Source organism: Cryptomeria japonica, chromosome 4, assembly GCF_030272615.1.
Source record: "Cryptomeria japonica chromosome 4, Sugi_1.0, whole genome shotgun sequence".
Classification (NCBI taxonomy): Eukaryota; Viridiplantae; Streptophyta; class Pinopsida; order Cupressales; family Cupressaceae; genus Cryptomeria; species Cryptomeria japonica.
Window position 1 is genome coordinate 96,162,884 of NC_081408.1, and position 20,578 is coordinate 96,183,461.

General features: G+C 35.9%; 1 protein-coding gene across 1 annotated transcript in view; it reads left to right on the forward strand.

Moving 5' to 3' along the window:
• The first annotated feature begins 4,483 nt into the window (after positions 1–4,483).
• Positions 4,484–20,578, forward strand: part of LOC131032938 (uncharacterized) — a 62,249-nt gene continuing 46,154 nt past the window's right edge. The window contains exons 1-3 of the mRNA XM_057964040.1: positions 4,484–5,383; positions 5,625–5,781; positions 5,973–6,059. Of these exons, the coding sequence (XP_057820023.1) occupies positions 5,211–5,383; positions 5,625–5,781; positions 5,973–6,059 (417 nt within the window). The 5' untranslated portion in view covers positions 4,484–5,210. The remainder of the gene's footprint in view (positions 5,384–5,624; positions 5,782–5,972; positions 6,060–20,578) is intronic.

Below are 20,578 nucleotides of genomic sequence, written 5' to 3' on the forward strand. Positions count from 1 at the left end.
TTTCTGCACACAGTTTAACTAGAGTTGAGCTTTATTTAGCTCCTCATGCTTGAACTTTAGTTCTCCTAAATTTAGCTTTGTGCTTTCTTTATAGCCACCTCATTGTACAATTATAACTCATTCTGTATTCTTTGCTTTTGAGTAATATAGCATTCTTTTGTGCAACTCTCTCTCTTGTGGAAGGTGTTTTTGTTTGTTGTTTGATCTTGGAGGAGCTTGTGTTGCAAAATTCAACAACATCATATATCGATATTTAATTTATTTTTTAATTATTTATTATAAGAAAATGTTCTTAATTATCCACTTCTTATTTTGAAAATTTTTATTGAGAAGAAAAATTGTAAATTCATCATACTTAAAAACTAAACTAAAATTGTAATGATTGATTGTCAACAAAGATAACTACTAACATAGAATTCAATATACATTTTCTGGGTCATATAGACCAATTCATTTTTGAAAGACATTATGAGTCCTCCTAATCATATAATTTAAAATTTTAAAAAGTCTTCCTACCTATCAACAAATATTATTATAATATTATAAAAAGAGACACAAAGCGTCAAGTTCTTACCATTAATATGGTTAGTTTAGAGTAGATAATAGTAGAGATGAAGATAGAGGGGGAGACAGAGAGGGAGAGAAGCAAATAGAGAGATAGAGAGAGAAAGAGATTCAAATAGAGAGATATAGATAAGGAGACTGAAAGATAAAGAGGAAGAGGTAGGGGAGAGAGAGAGAAAGAGATTCAAATAGAGAGATATAGATAAGGAGATTGAAAGATAAAGATAAAGAGAGAGAGAGAGAGAGAGAGAGAGAGAGAGAGAGAGAGAGAGAGAGAGAGAGAGAGAGAGAGAGAGAGAGAGAGAGAGAGAGAGAGAGAGAGAGAGTATTGTTTGATTTTAACAATAGCGTATGGAGGAAGCCCATTTGGTAAACACATATTTATACGAACTACAATTTTTTAATTTTATATTAAGTATATGAAAGGTGGTTAGATATGATGAGTTGTGTAATATGTGTGAGAAGTTATATTTATGCTTAAATTTTTCTTTAAAAATTCAATGGTATATTTAAAAAATATATATTATGGATATTAAGATCATTATCTATTTTTACTTATAAGGAAAAGGTTATTTTGTATTTAAATCTAGATTAAACAGTTAAATTAAAATGATTATCTAATAATTGATCTAGGATAGATAATTGAAATTTAACTTGTATGTGTTATAATTAAATAAAGGGATATGTGTACATTGTTCTAGAATCAATGATGGATATATGATGTAGGTTTTGATTGAAATATGTTGTTGTTGTTGAAAGATTAGTTATTTTAGTTTGATGAATGTTTGAAACTCTAAATTGATAAAGATAATTATGTAGATGGATCTTGAGATCTATGAGTTTGATTCTCGATTATCATGAACTTCATCTAATGTATAGAATTGATCTTGAGATCTATGAGTTTGATTCTCGATTATCATGAACTTCATCTAATGTATAGAATTGATCTATATTGTGTGGGAATGGACTAATAGAATGTAATCATGAAAAATGTCTCACCATTGTCTTATAGATATATGCATATGTTAAGGTGGTTTCTAGAGACAATGATTTAGTAAGTGAACACGTTCTCCTAGGTCAAACCCTTTAGTGAATTAAATTAATGACAATGAGAATTATTAAAGGTAACATTTGCAACCATGCAAATGTCTTATGCGATGAAACTTGCTAAGTGAGGATCTTCTCCTTTGAAAAAGTCCATGCAATTTTATATTTCTTTTGAAGTGAGGAAGATAACACAAAATGAATACATTTAGAATTGCGCTAAATGAGAGCGACGTAGAACTTAGAACAAAATACAAAAGGATGATACAAAGACCTAGTGTGAAACTAGGGTTTTTGAAAATTTGTTGTCAAAGGGGTAATGCAATCAAAACATGCAAATATAACATAGCATTATGATAAGAGGCGAGATCATTTTGAGAGTAACTCAACTAGATAAGGACCCCTCTATAAGTTTGGATGATAGATGGATGATGGATTGTAGATCTTGGATGATAAATGATATTAAATGAGGGGGAGGAATGTCTTTTATAATTGAATTAACACATAATTTAATAATTTGATGCAAGAAATAGATGATGATTAGCTTGAAAGGAGTCTGGTTCCACCTATTTTAAAATTTTAATTTGAATCTTTAAGGGTTGAGTTTGTAGGTATGAAAATGAATGAGTCAAATCCACAAGAGTAGAATTAAACTTGGGAGGAGAATACATAGTATAAGATTTGATAAATGTTGAAGGATTGCAATATTATTTTTCTTCAAAATCTAAGGTTGGAAAGATTTAGTTGTCATAGTTAAGTTAACATGGTAGTGGGTTTATTATTAATAATAAAAGATCTAATCGCCATTCCAATATTAGTACCCTTCCGTTGCACCTCCTAGATGTTAGTTTTGTATTGTATAATGGTGTGTATTATGAATTACTAATGTAAGCACAATTTTGACTTAATTCATATATAAATCCAAGCATCCCAATTTGTATTTGATATATTAAAATTTAAATGCTATAGACTAACTTAGTCTATATTAGATTTGTAAGAAACATGTGTAATTATACAAATTTTATAGAGTCACACCTTTATATGATTACAAAATATTTTATGTTGTTAAATCTTATTCTTCTTCTTCTTCTTCATAATTTGAACTTATTTTATATTTTTATATGGTTAAAAAATGCTACTTTTTTCTTAGTTAGAATAACTTATCCTACACTTTTTATTATTTTCCATATCCATAGTTAGGAATTTTTTTGTTTATGCTCATTTTTAAATAGTGTCTATAAACATAACCTCCTTTTAAGACAAACACGTGCATTCCAACAAGGCAATAACTTAGAAACATAAGAATAGTTCAGATCTAAGTGTTTAATTCAATTTCACATACATTTTTTTCAAAGCAAAATAAGCAATGATAAATTTTAAATCTAATTATATTTACTAAATACAATTATGAATTTTTACAATGTTAATTGTTAACACTTCCAATAATTATTTTCCACTATTAAATCTAGATATTTCATTAAATTTAACATTAATTTGAATATTTAATTTCACTCTTTATCAAACTAATTTGTGACACGTATCATTTTCCCTTACAAAATTAAAATACTATGCTAATATGAATAATTTAATAAGATGAAGGCAAATTGAAACTTTTTATCTTCAATTTAAAATCGATTTTGCAAACATTAAAATCGATATGGAGATGATACTCCGCCCAAAAATCAGTGTCTAAAATGACGAATTTTCTTAGTAAACTTTTTAACAAGACTCGTGACCTCATGCTTCACCACAAAAAACTCTCGCCAATCAAGCTAGGCCCCAACCTTGCATTAAGGCTAATTTAAAACCAGGGATAAATATTAATTATTTCCTCAAATTTATGTCCATATTTAAATTACATGTAAAGCAAGAAAATGCAATTTGGTTAATTATGGCTTCATTTACAAAGTCAATGCAACGTGTCCCATTCAATCATTGGAGATTTCTCTACATTTTAAATATACATAGGAAGAATCTCTCGCTATGGGGATACGTGCCAAGGCAATAAAAAGTGGAATAACATATTGGCTGAAAAATGATTTTACGTGTACAACAGTTAATGCGATAGTCAATTCCATCTATGTCTAGCGTACATTGTCAGTAATATTTATGCAACATAAATTAATTTAGACGCAATCTATAGTATCAAATAATTTAAATAAAATTAATTGTCACGATTTGAATTAAAATATGGAATATTTTAGAAAAGAAATTTTGATTTTTGCTCTTATTGTAACCAATAAGAACATAAATAAATGATATTTTTACAATTATTTAAAATTAAAAACTAAATATGATAAAAAAAGTTGTGTTCAAATTTCTTAATTCTGTACTATAATTAGTTAATTTATTAAAAATTTAGAACTGAAAAATATAAATGTAATGTTATAATTTATAAATTGATAAGCATATTCTGTTAAATTTGAATTGTAGAAATGTAAATAAATATGCAGTGAAGATTAAATAATATATTTATAAATATAATTCAAAAATAATATTAAATTCAAATCTTCTTCAATATTAAAAAAAAAAAAACTCAATAATAAATTTAAAACAACAATCCATGTACCTCCTCCAAATTAAATATAGGTTCACTGAAAAACACTGATCTGAATTCCAGAAATATACAGAAACCCCGAATATCTATTTTTCTTTTTATTGGAAAAGCTAAAAATTTACATAGACACCCCAAATACTATATTGCTTGTTGCATTCGTGTAATCCCTTGATCGGGTTGATCATCATTAAGAAGGCATGTGTACCTGCAATAATGGAAACCACAGGAGGCTATAAAATCACTTTAGTTCTTTCCCAGTTGAACTCGAAGAAAGTTATTTTATATCTTTTTGTGTAAAGCATCTTTCTTTTTCATGTGGGCCAGAGTATGAGGGCTAGTGGGATTTATGGGCCGACTTAAACAAGTTCAAATTACTCTCCAAATGTGATTAGACTGAAAACAGAATCTGTAAAATCCTCCCAAAGAGTAAAATGACAAATGTTCTGTCGTCCTTAGTGTAAATTACATGTCCCCAGCAGACATCATACTGACCCACAGAGTAAAAACAAAACAATAATTCTGAGTCTATAAAATGAAGAGCAGTTCATATTAGCAAAAATAGTTCAACCGCTTTAGTATTTTCTCACCTAATTGGCAACTCTCCAAAGGGAATCGTATAATTAGAAACTCGGAAGAGGTGTTTCTTAATATGATATAGGGAGTCTTTAACAATGTAAGACATCATATGTGTTTCAGTGTTTCAGGTCATTGATTTGTTGGTCAAATGGATAGTTAATTTCCCCATAGATTTGTTATTTTGCACTTATTGTTGACCACTTTGAAATGATTGATTTGCTTGTAGAGAGATTATTTTTTCCCTAAAAGTTGAGATTTTGCTCGTGGTTGCATTTTCCGATGGTTGTTGCCTTCAACTTGAATTTTTTATCCATAGAATGTGCATCTAGGGCTATAAACTCTCATTGCATAGAATGTGCATGTTGGTCTGGAGACTATAATGTGATAGAGAATACTTCTGAGTTTCTCTGCTATTAGAAAATTTGGTAATGTAAATCTTCATAGCTAGAGTTTTGGAGCGGCAAAAGCCATGTTGGGTTTGCACGGGGATAAGCGGGGAACAATCAGGAGCGTCGTGCTTTGTCTCGCTTTGTTTGTTCTAATTTGCTACACCAATTTATGGAATCTACGGAGAGCATGCTCTCAAGATATTATACATTTTGTAGGAAGAAGTCTTCTTTCCTGGGAAGAAGTCTTGGAACTGTAAGTAGGGTTGTCTCAAGACTAATTTGTTTTTGCTTTGTTACATTTCACCGGTTCTCTAATGTGTAACAATATGTAGATAGTTATTGGGGAGGAGTATTTACAGGGAATTGGAAGTTAAAAATTCTCTGCAATAATACACAATTCCTTGTTCCTTGTGGGATTAAGACTGAGTAGAAGGAATGAATTTAACAAATAAAATATTATATGTAATTATGCAACTGCCGATGTTATTATGTAGGAAGATGGACAGACAGTACTCAAAAACTATGAACTTAATTCAACATTCATCGGGGGAGCCTTTGCCTGCTGCCAATCCACTTATTGTGAAAGACGAATACACATTTGAAGCTAATACTGCTCCTTTTAATAGTTGCCATGCATCTACTATTGTTGAGGCGAGTGAAGTATTTTTTAATCTAGTAATGCCATTTATTTCATTGGCCTCTAGCATTGCTTTTAACTATGATTTGCCATTAATCTGTCGACAAAGAATCTGGTATCCATAACTAATTTGAGGGCTACAAGCATTACAATAGCTAGCATTTTTCCCGTTTCTGACAACAGATATTCTGGACTGGTTCTACAGATTGAGCCCGACCATCTATTAATTGCTTATTTTGGAGGGAGTTACGAGGGTGCACCTGATGTGAAGATATGGCTGCAAAGGTACAAGGTGTGTATTTGTTTTAAGGTGCTCAATATAGATTCTGTTGCCAATGCTGCTGAATCAGAATGTAGAAGCAGAAAAGAGTATCCATCAAATAACGAAAATGGTGACATGTTATATGTTCTGAATTGAATCTGACAACAGAGAAAAACAGAACAAACGTTTACAGCATCATTTACAAAACTGTGACATTTTTTATCTAATTTTCTCGCTTTTCATAGCTTACGAAACTGAATTACAATGTTTTCACACTAAGAATCGCTATAGATATGAAAAATAACCACTTTATAGGGAGTCTTTAGCCTATCAGCTAGCACCTTCAGATAGCACAAAACATCATAAACAATTGTTGGAGAGCTGTGGGCTCCCACTCAGGCGTAATCTGAGAAGAGTACAGATGCTGCAGATGGCAAGAAACAGTCTTTCTAGTACTTTTATAAACTTTCCAGTCAAAAGAAGAAACTCTATTGTTGTCTTAAAGGCCTTCTATAAACACTCACAAGCATAAGGCACTGTGTAGCTGACTCTAGACTCCTTTTGCCAACCTGTAAGCTCAGTTATATTTTAACTGACATATCTGTTATGGTTGCAAATTGATGGTAACTGACTCATTAGAACTTTATCAAATGTCCATGCTTCTATAACCAAGACCCTTAAATGGTGATCTGTTCTTCACTATGATGGGCTGGAGTATTCATTCCTTGGCCATGTTTACTGAGTCCTTTTCCATCATATCCCATCCTTGCAAGAAATCTTGAACCTACACCCTTAGTGTGCTCTTAAAACTTACGAGTGGAATCATTAGATTTCAAATCACTGAAGGAAACTTGTTCGTGGATGCTCATGCATTCCATTCAAATAGTTTTTTCTTCTCGAGTAGAAACTGGTCCACTCGTCATGGTAGAGCCCTTTCTCTTCTCGGAGCTTTGATATAAGCTCATCCTTCCCTATCAGCTATAATTGCAATTGCTCGAGGATTCCAACAAAGAACTTAAATAGGTTCTTCTCAAAGAACTTAAATAGGTTCTTCTCAACTTGCTTCAATCTTCTCTCTCAATTCCCAAACTTTTCTCGAAAAAGCTTTGACATTTCTCCCAAAACCAACTCATGGCTTTCTTGGAGGTCTTCAAGGTTCTTCTTTTGAGACTTTGTTGTGGTTGCTCCTTGATAACCTACACAACTAGAAGAATTTGAAACAAAGGTTATAGACACAAAAATGTAATGTCTCCAATTAAGTATTTTTGCAGTACTCTGATTTTTTTTGGTTTTTCTGCTTTTTGAAAATGAAAACAAACTGGAACAGCAAAGTAACCTTGCACACAATCAACTGAAAATACTGAAACAAACCCTTAGAAACATCGCACAGTAAGTTTGAACCAAATAAAATCAATTATGCTTTCTGGTGGAAACCTTAGAGCACATCAAACATGCAGAGGTGAGCCAATTATGAACAAAGAAATGATCCAAAGTCTGATTTTATTGATATGCAATTGGTGGAACTGATTTACTGGGCTGAGAACATCATCATAATGTCCAGGTCTGAATTTTACATGCCATCAATATGTACAGTTCTGAGCATACATGAATTATTTAGATTTTTCAATGCCAAACCAACTTACAAATCACTTGAAAAGACTGATCAGGTATGAGCCTGAAATGACTGATAAACAGCAACCAGGAGATGCATGGCCTGCTGCAACAATGGCTTTTACAATTGGAAATGTGATGTTGTACAGCTACCACAGGAGTGAAACAGATCTGAAAATATTATTTTAATCATTAATGCTGAGCGCTCCAAAACCTTTAATGTTGATGTTGTATGAACCTCCAAATGCTTGATCTATTGCAAGGAATGGTTATACAGCTTCCTCTTGGGCTGGCACACCTCATAAAAAGCCTTCAGTGCCTCTCAAATGATTCTCCCACCTCTAGAAAATATTTTGAAATTTGTTAAACAAAATTTCTGAATTTTGCCAAGGTAGGCGACCTCCAAAAATGATGAAATATCCTTGAATGGACCCAAACCAGCAATCTGCACTATTTGAAAATCTCCAATAATCATTTGCTTCCAAATCCAATTGATAAATCCATAAAATTTTGCTCAAAATTGCCAAAAACCTCAACATGCAAACCCTAGGTGGAATTTTCCTATGCCAAAAATGAAGGTTTTCATCCTCACCTCCAAAGAATCAATAGTCAAGAGAGTTTTCATGCTCTTGGATTGCTAAAAAGAGCCAAGGGTTTTTGTTCTTGGATGCCAAAACTCAAAATAAAATGCCAAGTGAGGCTAGGTGCCTTCATTTTATACTTTATCAATTTGTGCCATTGATTAAATTTCCCTCCAAATAGTACTTAAAAATACTTTTATTTTATTTCATTTTTAGTATTCAAAAGTACTTTTTATTTTAATATTAGTGTTTAATATCACTTTTTTTTAATAATATTATTAATTTTGCTCCTTAGATTAGAAATTAATGGGCCAACTTAAAATAATATTAAAATTTATTTCCTTTGTTCTGCCCTTTAGCCTACGAGAAATGGGAATAGGCTAGATGTCTTCTCCATGGCACTATTTTTGAAAAAGGACATGACAAAGAACCTCTCTGTGTCAGCCGAATTTCCTTACAAGCATAAAAGGATGTTTGGCTTTAGTTGATCCATAATTTCCCTTATACTAGGTAACTAGGGAATCAAACATTGATGCTGTTAATCTACTAGAAATCCAAATAATAGTGAAAAATGGAGGTATTAGAGTGCTGCTTTACGCAAGAATGAAAGTATCAAAATGTAAATGCAACATTACACCATAATATGAGCTGGGAAACCCCCTACGAGGTGTGAAAAACCAGGTTAGGAGCAATGCTTCACTACTATCGAATAGACAAGTATAAAGTTGATACATTCTTTGTCAAGCCTATGGCTATTTTAGCTTCCCAATCCAGGAGATGCAACATATGATTGCCTCCTGTGTACCAATTTTTGAAATGTCTTCAGTGATTGTTGTAGACTCCTTTTGGTCTTTACAAAGTCTTGGAAGACTGCCCTTACATTTGCCATGCCTTCAAATTAGGAATTGAAGAGGCAAGAATGACTGTTCATTTCAAATTCTACTTCCTTTTTCAACTAAAGTGAAATCATCCCTTTCCATAAGTTCAACTATCTTGTCTGTTACACTTTCGCTAGTGTTGAGTACAAAACTGCCATTATTAGCAATTCTAGGTCCCACTTCTTCCTGAAGCCATAACTTCTGCTAATAAACTCAAATGAGATGCCAATTTTTAAAAAGTGCATAGCATTTTAAGAGGAATGCGGGTTAAATTTATGATCAGATTTAGAACAATGCAGATATGAGACAATTCACACAAGTTTACACAGCATATACCCTGGGAAAACCTTCCAACTTGAAGGTGAAAAACCCAGCCACAAATGTCTTTTATTATATTCGACAAAATAGCAAGTTGTATTTACAAAATTGCTTCACTTCTTGAAGCTAGATGATTGGAAACAATCCACCATAGATGATATACGATATGCAATGTGAATCGGACTTCCTTAGATAATCCACAAACTGCTGTAGATGATCTTCGATCTGCAGATAGATGCGAACTCCTTGTGAAAATTCTACGATCTGCTGAGTGTGTATTCGAATGCCAAGGGGAAGATAATTGATCTTCCTTTATACCCGTGTTAAGTTGACTCTTCACGAGGAGTTGGCTCCCTTAGGAATAAGACATCTCTTCGTTTAGGGCAATGTAACCTTTCATTAAGGGTGGTGGACTTTGCCAAAAGTCAGCCCCCTTTATAAGTATATTTATTTTGCAACAAATAAGGAATCACACCACTTGGATAATTATCGATAAGACTCCAAATATGTAAAGCCGAAAACTAGTTACATATTTGGTGGAATTGTCCCTCAAGGAGACTCCCGCAGATACATATGACAACACTCCCTCTTAGCTAGGGAGGACTCCTTGCTCATATCTATGTCATGGAATGACATCCACCATGGCTACTCCTAGAGGGTGGAATAAAGTTCATCACGGAGGCACTCAATGTGATGACATCCATCATGGCTATACCCATGAGTGGAAATGAATATGAACACAAGTGCCCATCACGGAGTCACTCAACGTGATGTCGTCATCTCATCATGATAGTCACCGTGGCTACTCCCAAAGGGTGAACAAACACAAGTGATGTTGTCATGGAGTCTCTCAACATGACATCCACCTTGGTTACTCCCAGAGGGTGGAACAAGGGCTTTTACCTCAAACTTCTCTCTCGCAGAGAAGAATGCATTAACAAGGGCTTGCACCTCAAACTTCTCTCTCACAGAGAATAATGCATTAACAAGGGCTTGCATTTCAAACTTCTCTCTTACAGAGAAGAATGCATTAAAGTACATCTCAAGAAATCACTGATGTTGAGACTCCCTCTTAGCGAGGGCTTCATTCTCCACAACTCCAAGATTGTCTCGAAAATGCACAAACTTCACTCTGGCAAGAGGCTTGGTGAGAATATCGGCCGTCTCATCATCAATGCTAATGTACCTCAGTTGAAAAGTATTCCTTTGCACCATATCTCTAATATAGTGATATTTGATCTCTACATGCTTTGTTCTGTCATGAAACATAGGATTGACATAAATTTTCACACAGCTTTGGTTATCACAATGAATAACTGTAGGCTCCAACGATTGTCCAAACAATCCTGCAAGGAGCTTCCGAAGCCACACTGCTTTGCGAGCTGCCACACATGCTGCAATGTATTATGCCTCTGCGGCACTCAGTGCCACTGAAGACTGCTTCCTGCTACACCAAGAAATCATAGCAGATCCCAAACTGAAGCAACAACTAGAGGTGCTCTTTTGATCAGTAACACTCCTTGCCCAATCAAAATCAGAATAGCCTTGCAAATTCAGGTCCACACTGGAAGAATATTTCAAGCCATATCCAACTAAGCCATGCAAATATCTCAAGATATGCTTGGCTGCAACTATATGTATTTGCCTTGGTTCACACATGAATTGACTAAGTGCACTCACTGCATAGCAAATATCCGGTCTAGCGTTAACTAGATACATCAAAGATCCAATCAACTATCTGTACATAGTAGGATCCACAAGATCTGAACTAGCTGCAGATTCACTCAATTTTTTCAAGTTAGTTTCCATCGGTGTAGACATAGACTTGCAATCTAACATTCCAAATCTCTTTAAGATGTCAATGGTGTATTTTCCTTGACTCAGGATGATCTCATTAGGCCTCTGCCACACTTCCAATCCTAAGAAAAAATGCATAAGTCCTAGGTCCTTCATCTCAAATTCTGAAGTCAACTCCTTCTTGAATCTAAAGATGAGATGTTCTTCTCCAGTAAGAAATAAGTCATCAACATAGAAAATCAAGATTAAAGCTTCACCATTGACTACCTTGAAGTAAAGATTCAGATCAACATCATTCTTGTAGAACCTTAAACTCACCAAGTATTGGTCAATCCTTTCATACCATGCACGAGGAGCCTCCTTAAGACCATAGAATGCTTTCTTTAATTTGCATACATGAGACTCTTTCCCCTGAATCACGAAGCCTTCATGTTGCTCAATGTAGACCTCTTCTTTAATTACACCGTTGAGAAAAGCTGTCTTCACATCCATCTAATGTAGCTTCCATCCCTTAGCTGCTGCAATGGCAATGATGGTCCTGATGGAAGTATAGTGAGCAATTGGAGCATATGTTTCTTCATAGTCTATTCCTTCTTTATGAGAGAAACCACGCGCCACAAATCTAGCCTTGTACTTCTCAATGCTTCCATCAGCTCCATGCTTAATCTTGAATAGCCACTTGGAAGATACAACTGATTTCCCTTCAGGTCTAGGTACAATATCCTAAACATCATTCTTAATAATGGATTGATATTCTTCATCCATAACATCTTTCCATAGTTGCTAATTTGAGGCTTCCTCAACATTGGAAGGTTCAGTCTCAATAAGATTACACATCAATGCAACATAGCTAGAGAATCTCTCTGGTCTTCTACTTTCTTTGAATGTGCCTCTAGGAGCCGCGAACTTTTCTGCCTCTTGCATAGTGTTCCTTGCCCCAAAGAGGTTTCTTTCGATTCACAATAATATCTCTAGGCCCATCAGTAGGATCCAAGGGTTCAATTAGATCAATAGTCTCTACTGGTTCAATAGACTCCCTCTGAATCTCAGGAGCATGATCAATGTCCATGTCTTGAGGAGTCTCTTGATCTTCATCATCTATCTCCATGCACGAACCTTTAGATTTTCTGAATGCAACATCTTCTTCAAAGGTGACATCTCTGCTAACCTCTATATGCTTTTGACCTGGAATGTAGATTCTGTAGGCTTTAGAAGTTTCACTGTAGCCCACAAATCCCTTTCTTTCCAGAAGGATCCAGCTTAGTTCTTTTATCTTTAGGTACATGAACATACACTGGACAACCAAAGATTCTCAAGTGATTGACTTTAGGCTTCACACTTGTAAAGGCTTCTTTTGGAGTCATATTCTGCAGTATTCGATGAGGAGTTCTGTTCTAAACATATATTGCTGTCCTGGATTCGGCCCAAAGAAATGTTTGAAGGTCTTGATCATGGATCATGGCTTTTGCAGCTTCAACAATGGATCTGTTCTTTCTTTCTGCAACCCCATTTTGTTGTGGGTTGTAAGGGACACAAAACTCCCTCTTAATTCCTGCCTCAGTACAAAAATCACGAAAGCTACCAAAGGTGTATTCACCTTCATAATTAGACCTTAAAACTTTAATTCTTTTCCCAAACAAGTTTTCTACGTGGGCCTTAAACTCTTTAAATCTACCTAGGACTTCATCAGATTCAATCCAAGTTTTCTACGTGGGCCTTAAACTCTTTAAATCTACCTAGGACTTCATCAGATTCAATCCAAGTTTTCTTAGAGAAATCATCTATGAAAATTACATAATACAAAAATCCACTTAGGGATGCCATAGACACTGGACTTGTTTCCCCCACATTTGGCATACCTAAAATTTAAACTTCAAATCAGTCTCAGTATCGAGGAAAGGTCCAGAGGGTGTTTATGCATAAGAAATAAGCGCGTTGTCCAAGGTCATTACCAGTCAGAATTTGAAAAATGGAAGAATTTTGAAAATTATCACAAATTGAGGGAAATCAGTTGACAGTCAGGATCTAAGTGTCATTTTGTATCACGTGGCCAACTTTCACCTAAACCCAGTTCATACTCGGTCATATTTTAAACTTTCAATTTTTGGTGTCTTTTGCTCCCAAATGATTAAAATATCTCATTTAAGGCTTTGTCATGAGGTGTAAATAATTGTGTGGACCCTTTTCCCTTTCATTGACGTGTGTTTCGAATTTCAGGACCTAACTCCCTACCATTTGAAAGTTATGCCATTTTTCTCCAGCCAAAGTGATATATTTAAAATATTTAAATTATTTCTCAAATGATAATTTAATATTATAAATTATTTCATTATGTTTGGTCATTTGCGATAAGAAAATCGTCTTCAGACATCGGTGACATTCTTCCTTGATTCATTTTCAATGAAAAATGGTTTCCAAGGTGTAAAGGATAGCTCGTTGAAGCAAAATGCTCACTTTTTGAGCATTCTTAACCTCATTTCTTAACCTTTTGCCAAAATGGTTAGAAATGCTCAAAGAAATGCTCACTTTTTGAGCATTTCTAACCCATATTTCTAACCTTTCACAAAAAGGTTAGAAATGCTCACTTTTTGAGCATTTCTAACCTCGTTTCTTAACTTTGTGGGTCCCACCTTGTCAGAAAGGTTAGAAATGCTCAAAAAATGAGCATTCTTAACTCTTTTTCGTAAGAGTTTTAAAAAAAGAAAAGAAAAGAAAAGAGAGCTTCAAGTAGCAGGTTATCAATGCACTGAAGATAGCACCATATGCACCAAATGGATTTGACGAGGAATCTTTAGAAATTTTCAAGTAAATGTAGCCATTTGTTTATAAGAGCCAAACTCTGCAAACTACGTCAACATTCTCTTCGCCTTTCCTGGAATGGAAGTTCTGGAAGGGATATCAACATGCACCAGAGTATAATGGATATGTTCTAACAGCCCTGGCCGCTATGTTTGTAGAATGAATAAGAGTAAACAACGCATTGACATGTTTAATAAACCTCAGACAAGGGAGCATGGGCATGCCTGAAATGTGAATACGGATGCGAAATGTGGAAGGCATAGAAGAGCCGCAAACCATTTGTCAGAATGCCTCAATGATTTGTCATCTCAGGGAATGACGTATAGCACACAATCTGTTTGATAGAATTACATAGTAACCCAAGCATGTAAATCATGGTTGAAATAATGCAGAATGTGGAAGTTTTGACTTGGCCATTGTAGTAGTATACCCTGAATGTATGCCTTTAAATCTGCGACATTCATCATAGCACAGAGGATAGAAGATGCAGCTGCCTGGAACGGTTTGTATGCAGAATATGGAGGTATAGTTAATGCACGTGGAGTGTTTGGCAAAACACCACGTGAAGCGTGATAATGGAAGCATTGACAAGGCGTTTACTGTTTGACAAGTTGCCACCAAGGAATATGTCACCCAAGCTACAAACCATGGAAGCAGATCATGGGCACGTGAACTATTTGACAGAATATCATGGCAGACATGAATGCAGATCGTGGAGCATAGGGAAAGCATAGACAACACACGTGAATAGTTTGACAGAATTCCTCAAAGAAACATTATCTCATGGCATGCGTTGATAGCAAAAATGTGGTCTCATGAAATGCGATGATTGCTGGATATCCACAAAATGGATTTCTTTACATGCAATAATCGCAGAAGATAGAGGATTTCTGTTCGATGTTGTAGTTGCAATGGCTTTGGGAGATGATGCTGCAAATCGTGGGAGTGTAGCCAAGGCAAGCAAACCGTTTGACAAAACGCTCCAAAGAGATGTCTTCTTAGCAATGAAACAGATATGCCCTCAACTGTCATGCGATATGACTTGTTTGGCTGATGTGGAATCATTGGCACCGCATCTTAAACATTAGAAATAGTGCTTCAAAGAATTGTGGTGTCATGGAATGCAATGATTGCGAGATTTGCAGAAAATAGATTTGTCGCCAAGGCTCGAGAAACTTTTTGCAAGTTGCAGGTGGAAATCCAAGTCCCACGACCCCTGCCATTATCCTCCACATCGCTGCCCAAGAGGAGGCATTCTACCACGATTGATTACTTTGCATATTGATCAGAAAGAAAGAAGTGTCCATGCATCTCCAGGTGATTTGGTCAAATGACGCTGAAAATGTGATAACTGGTTATAATTGCAGCTACTCTGGTACTGATAGATGTAGATTGCAGTGCATAGACAACGTGTGTTATACGTTTGACAGAGAACAAGGCCGAATCTGGAGTATTGGATAGTATATCACGTAACATACAATAATGGAAAGACTCAGATACGACATATACATTGTTTTCAAGCAAACAGTCTCATTTCATGCAATGATTGCAAGGTACAAATAAGATTAATCCGCAGAGTACAGAGGAGGGAAGTTGCAACGGCTCTTGTTTCAGAAGATTTGCATTCCATTCAGGACAAAGAATAGAGTATAAATTGTAATGGCAAAGTGGGATGCTTTGAAAAGGGATTCATTAAAGAAACACTACTTTCTATATTGTGAAGAACATCAAATTTGTTCCAAATAAGACTTAAGACTTCCAATGATGGCAAACACCAACTTGCGAGGATTTGAATAAAGTCAAGTGATAACAATCAAGTGAAGATACTTAGTAGATGTAGAGGTGGTTGGAGAGCATCTCCTCAAAGACAGGTTATTGGTGGACAAATACTTCTTCATGTCAATGATCATTTTATCAATGCATGGGCATATTGCAACAATCAATCCCTTAAATTCTTATGGAGAACCTCAAGGTTGTCTTTTCCTTTCAAATGGAAAGACATATTGAAAGTCCAAATGAAGTGGATGAAGACAAAGAAGTACCTCAACATAACTTATTACTTTATTTTTCATCAAAATCATAAAGTTTCAAGCTGTTCTTTTTGTAAAAAGTGACTTATGTTGCTTATTGTAACCAAAGGTTAGGAAATTGACTTTTTCTACGCATAAGTGGGTAAGTTATTAACTCATTGAAATTCATGCAGAAAAGAGTTAGTTATTAACCCAAGATTAAAGTTAGTTATTAAGGTGGTTATTCTAGGAAGCCTATAAATACAAGGCTATTTGTAATGTAAAGGGGGACTTTTTGACAGAGGGGAAAACTCTGCTGGAATTCCAGGAGAAACTTGTAATGACATTTTGATTTGCACTATGTATAGAAAGGATTTTGGACTTGTATTTTTCCATAAGGATAATGAAGAATACGTCTTAGTTCGTGTGTTCTAAATGTATTCATGTGTTATCATTGCTGATTTCTCATATGTCAAATTGGTAGTCTTTTTATGCATATGTGATTTGTACAATTGATGTGATGATGCACAAGCAACCTTTGGTATCTCAGTTTGAATGTGTTGAAGTATCTTATCTCTTCGTATGTTGAGATTTGTCATTCTTCTTTATCGTCATCTCATGGTTAAGCATATTAACTTATAAATTCCCCTTGTTATTTGTTGCTAATGTTGAGAAATCTCAGTTGATGGTCGTATGTCTAGTGTTGGGGTTTCTATCTTTATTTCTTTTTAGTTTTATGTTTTCTCCTTTATGTACTTTCAGGTTAAAAGTACATAAAAATCCTAAATACCCCTATCATACGAGGGAGCTGCCCCTCTCAAACGCAGAGGAAGATCGTGTTTCACAGAACGATCTCTCCAACTGTTGGAACGTTTGTCACTGCTTATCGAGCAAACAGGGTCAGTTTCAAGTAAATGACCGCAGTGACAAATCTGTTTACCAATAGGACCACATAAATTAGAATGTACAAGATCTAATATTTCTTTTGACCTACTTTCACTGCTATGAAATGGACTCTTGGTATTTTTACCCATAGCACAACCTTTACAAGTACCGTCATGTACATGACTAAGTTTAGGAATACCTTTAACCATCTTTTCCAATGATAGAAGAGCCCTATAATGTAGATGACCAAGTCTTCTATGCCATAGTTCGTTGGAACTGAAAGAGTCATGTAGAAGAGCTTGAACTGGACGAATGGAAAGCTTGTACAAACTCTCATGTCGATTCCCGATCACATGAGTAGTCTTGATGCTGGAGTTTTTTGGCCATGCAAGAACTATCCCTTCTGAAAATGCTACTTGATAACCTTTGTCCTCCAAGGCTGAAATAGATACAAGATTCCTCTTGATTCCTGGCACTAACAAGACATCACTTAGATGAAGGGGAATGCCAAATTCTAGATGGAGAGAAGTGGCAGCAAATCCTTTCATGGAATAGCATGCATCATCTTCAATGATCACTTGAAGATTAGTCTCCCTTTCCACCAAATCTAAAAGATGTTCTCGATAGCCTATGATGTGACGAGAAGCTCCACTATCAATCAACCAGGTGTCACTATTTGTGGGAACATTACTTGATAAGGCGGATATGAAGAGGAATCCATTAGAATTGTCTCCAGCTTCCTTTTGAGTTGAGACTTCATTAATGTTTGCCACTGTTGCTTTGGCCTTGTTAAACAATCTCTTGCATAGTGACCAAACTTGTCACATCTAAAGCACTGAATGTGGGAGAGATCTTTCTTCTTCTTCTTTGAATAAGGTGCAAAATCTGATCTTTGATCTCTATTCCTCTTGAAGTTGCCTTTTCTCCAATTTCTTCCTTTCTTCTTAGTAGATTGAGTGGCTAGAACATGAGTGTCTTCATTTTGGGAGCCTTTGCCATTTCCCCTTGTAGCCAACCTAGATTCTTCTTGGATGCAATCAACACAAAGAGGATCAAACTTGGTCAACTTGGATCTCCCACTGATACTTTGAATAAATGGCTCCCAAGAATGAGGAAGGCCATTTAATGCCAACATGACAAGATCTTTATCCACAACTCGATCTCCAATGGCGCTTAGTTGATCTCTCAGCTCTGAGATCTTCATGAAGAATAATATGACTGTTTCTCCTTTCGCCATCTTGACTTGATGAAGTTGTTGATCTCATATAGACCTTCCTGTTATTGTGTAGCTAGGTCGGATCCCTTCCAGGGCCGACCTAGTGCACAAAATGCCAAGTGGCATGTCGGCCTTGGCATTTGGTTATCTCAGTTGTATGAGTCTAATTTGGGGCAAGCCCTATTTGGGCGAACCACTTGTGTGTAACTTGTGATTAAGTTAATGTAACTTGCAACTAAGGGAGACTCATATGTAACTTGTAATATATTGGTCTGACCCTATCCTTGGCACCAAAAGTATTTGGTTGACTTGAGGTCTATTAAGAGGTATTGATTCATATATATGCAAGGTCACCATTGCATCAATATATATGAATTCAGCAACATGAAGGACATGTACTGTGCTCGGGGGTGATGATAAGAGCTTATCGTCTATGGTTGGGAAGGCAACAAATCTAATGTTTGCCTGTGGTTAACGAGCACTACCATAAAATCAACATGGTATCAGATCCAGATCCAGGCTAGGAGCCCCAAGCACACGAGAGGTGTGGCTTAAGGGGGGGTGTTGGTGTTGGAAATAAGCCACACTCGGACCGACGATGGACCGGTCCAAGAAGTGCCAGTAGCTTAGTGGTAGAGCACTCCAACAACGTATGGAAGGTCCTAGGTTCCAGTCCTAGCTGGTCCATGTCTCAACATGTAGTATCCCAGTTTTTTTTGTTTTTTTTTTAGGCCAACAATAGTCATCAACAAACAAATAACCCGTTAAGGTTAGAAAGCATAAACTGAAACATGCTGGAAAAGCAACCCTTCCACTTTCTGATCACCAAGTGCCCAATGTGGGAAGGTGAGAGCATACGGTGTTGAGGGGATCGTTAGCTTCAACTAATTGGAAACAATACAATGCTTGGGCGGCAAGCCAGCCCCATCTGCTTATCCAGCGGGAATGCAAGAAACTTGGCGATGAACCAGCCAAGAGAGACACACAAAGGCACAAATCACTCAACCACAATATTTCAGTGGGAGGACTGAAATTACATAACAATCTCAACTCAACCGCTTATGCAGCGGGAGGACCATTACACTTAGACATCACTCGACCACTTATGCAGTGGAAGGACTGAAATTACAATTTACTTGATAATAGGCGGCAAGCTAGCCTCTTCCACTTTTCAGCGGGGTGAGAATTACAAATCAGAATTGGTTAGTAGTACTACTACTTAACCTTACAATAATAAAAATGATGTGAGAAGAGAGTAATGTTGAATATCCAAATAAGAACATGAAATTCTGCTAACATCAAATCTGTAGGCTAGAATTGCAAAACCAGCAGCCTAAGGAATCACTAAAGTGCTCACAACTCTCTCAATACTTATCCAAAGCACCCAAAATCAGTCCCAAACCCACACTAGACAAGCTACGATGACAACCAACCAAAGACAAGCTATCATAACTCCCTTATTAATTTGGCATGCATCCCAATGCACTTCAAAACCTCACGCCTAGCTAAGGAATTTCGATTTTATCTAATAAATTCAAAGCTCAACCAAAGATGCCGCAAACTTACATTGTAAATCGCTAGTACTAGGAAGGATGAATGAGCCAATACCCATAACAGTCAGTCACTCTAGCAGAGAGGTATGATAAAAAATGCACTTCGGCCATAGACAAACCGGCAAATTCCAAAGTCGCTCCAAACACCAAAAAGGACTAAGATACGCACTGAGAATATGGTAGATTACAACACACAACTATGTACTATATTTCAAGTACGAAACTGGGAAGCACTAGGGAGATGCACTCCAAAGCCTCAAAGTTCTGACGCCAATCCGACAGCATAACAATGCAAATTTTCAAGATGCCAAGAATGGGAGCCCAAGGCTCTTATTTATAACCTCAATATCACCAAATTCAAATGCAAATGCTTCAAATTCAACTTTCCCATTTGCATTTCATTACTTCTCACGTGGACCCCAAGGATGGCGCCATTCCTCAAGTCAAACCTCACGCCAAACAGCAAGGACCACGATTTTTGCTTAGCAAACACTTGAGATGAAATAAAATAATATCTCTATTGACAATTTGACGTCCCCTTCTAGACATAATATTCGCTTAGCACTTAGGAGATATTATGCACTATTTCCAAAGCCAATAAATCAGTAGTAACTAATCAAATTAATTAAATATTAAACCTTAGGATAAGGAAATAATATTTAATTATGTCACTTATGACTCCAATATTGATTATTGTCAAAACCAGGATGACGCTGAGCCAGGAAGACCACTGAACTACTGCAGGATCAGGACCCTGTCCACTGCCAAAAATAGAAATATGCCATACTGCCACTTACTAAAAATAGTAAGTCATGAACTACTGCTTTGAAAAGCATGATCTTCGTGCCTAGTGACAGAGCATGGAGAGTTCAGTAGGACAGTATCACCAAAATGGCCAAACC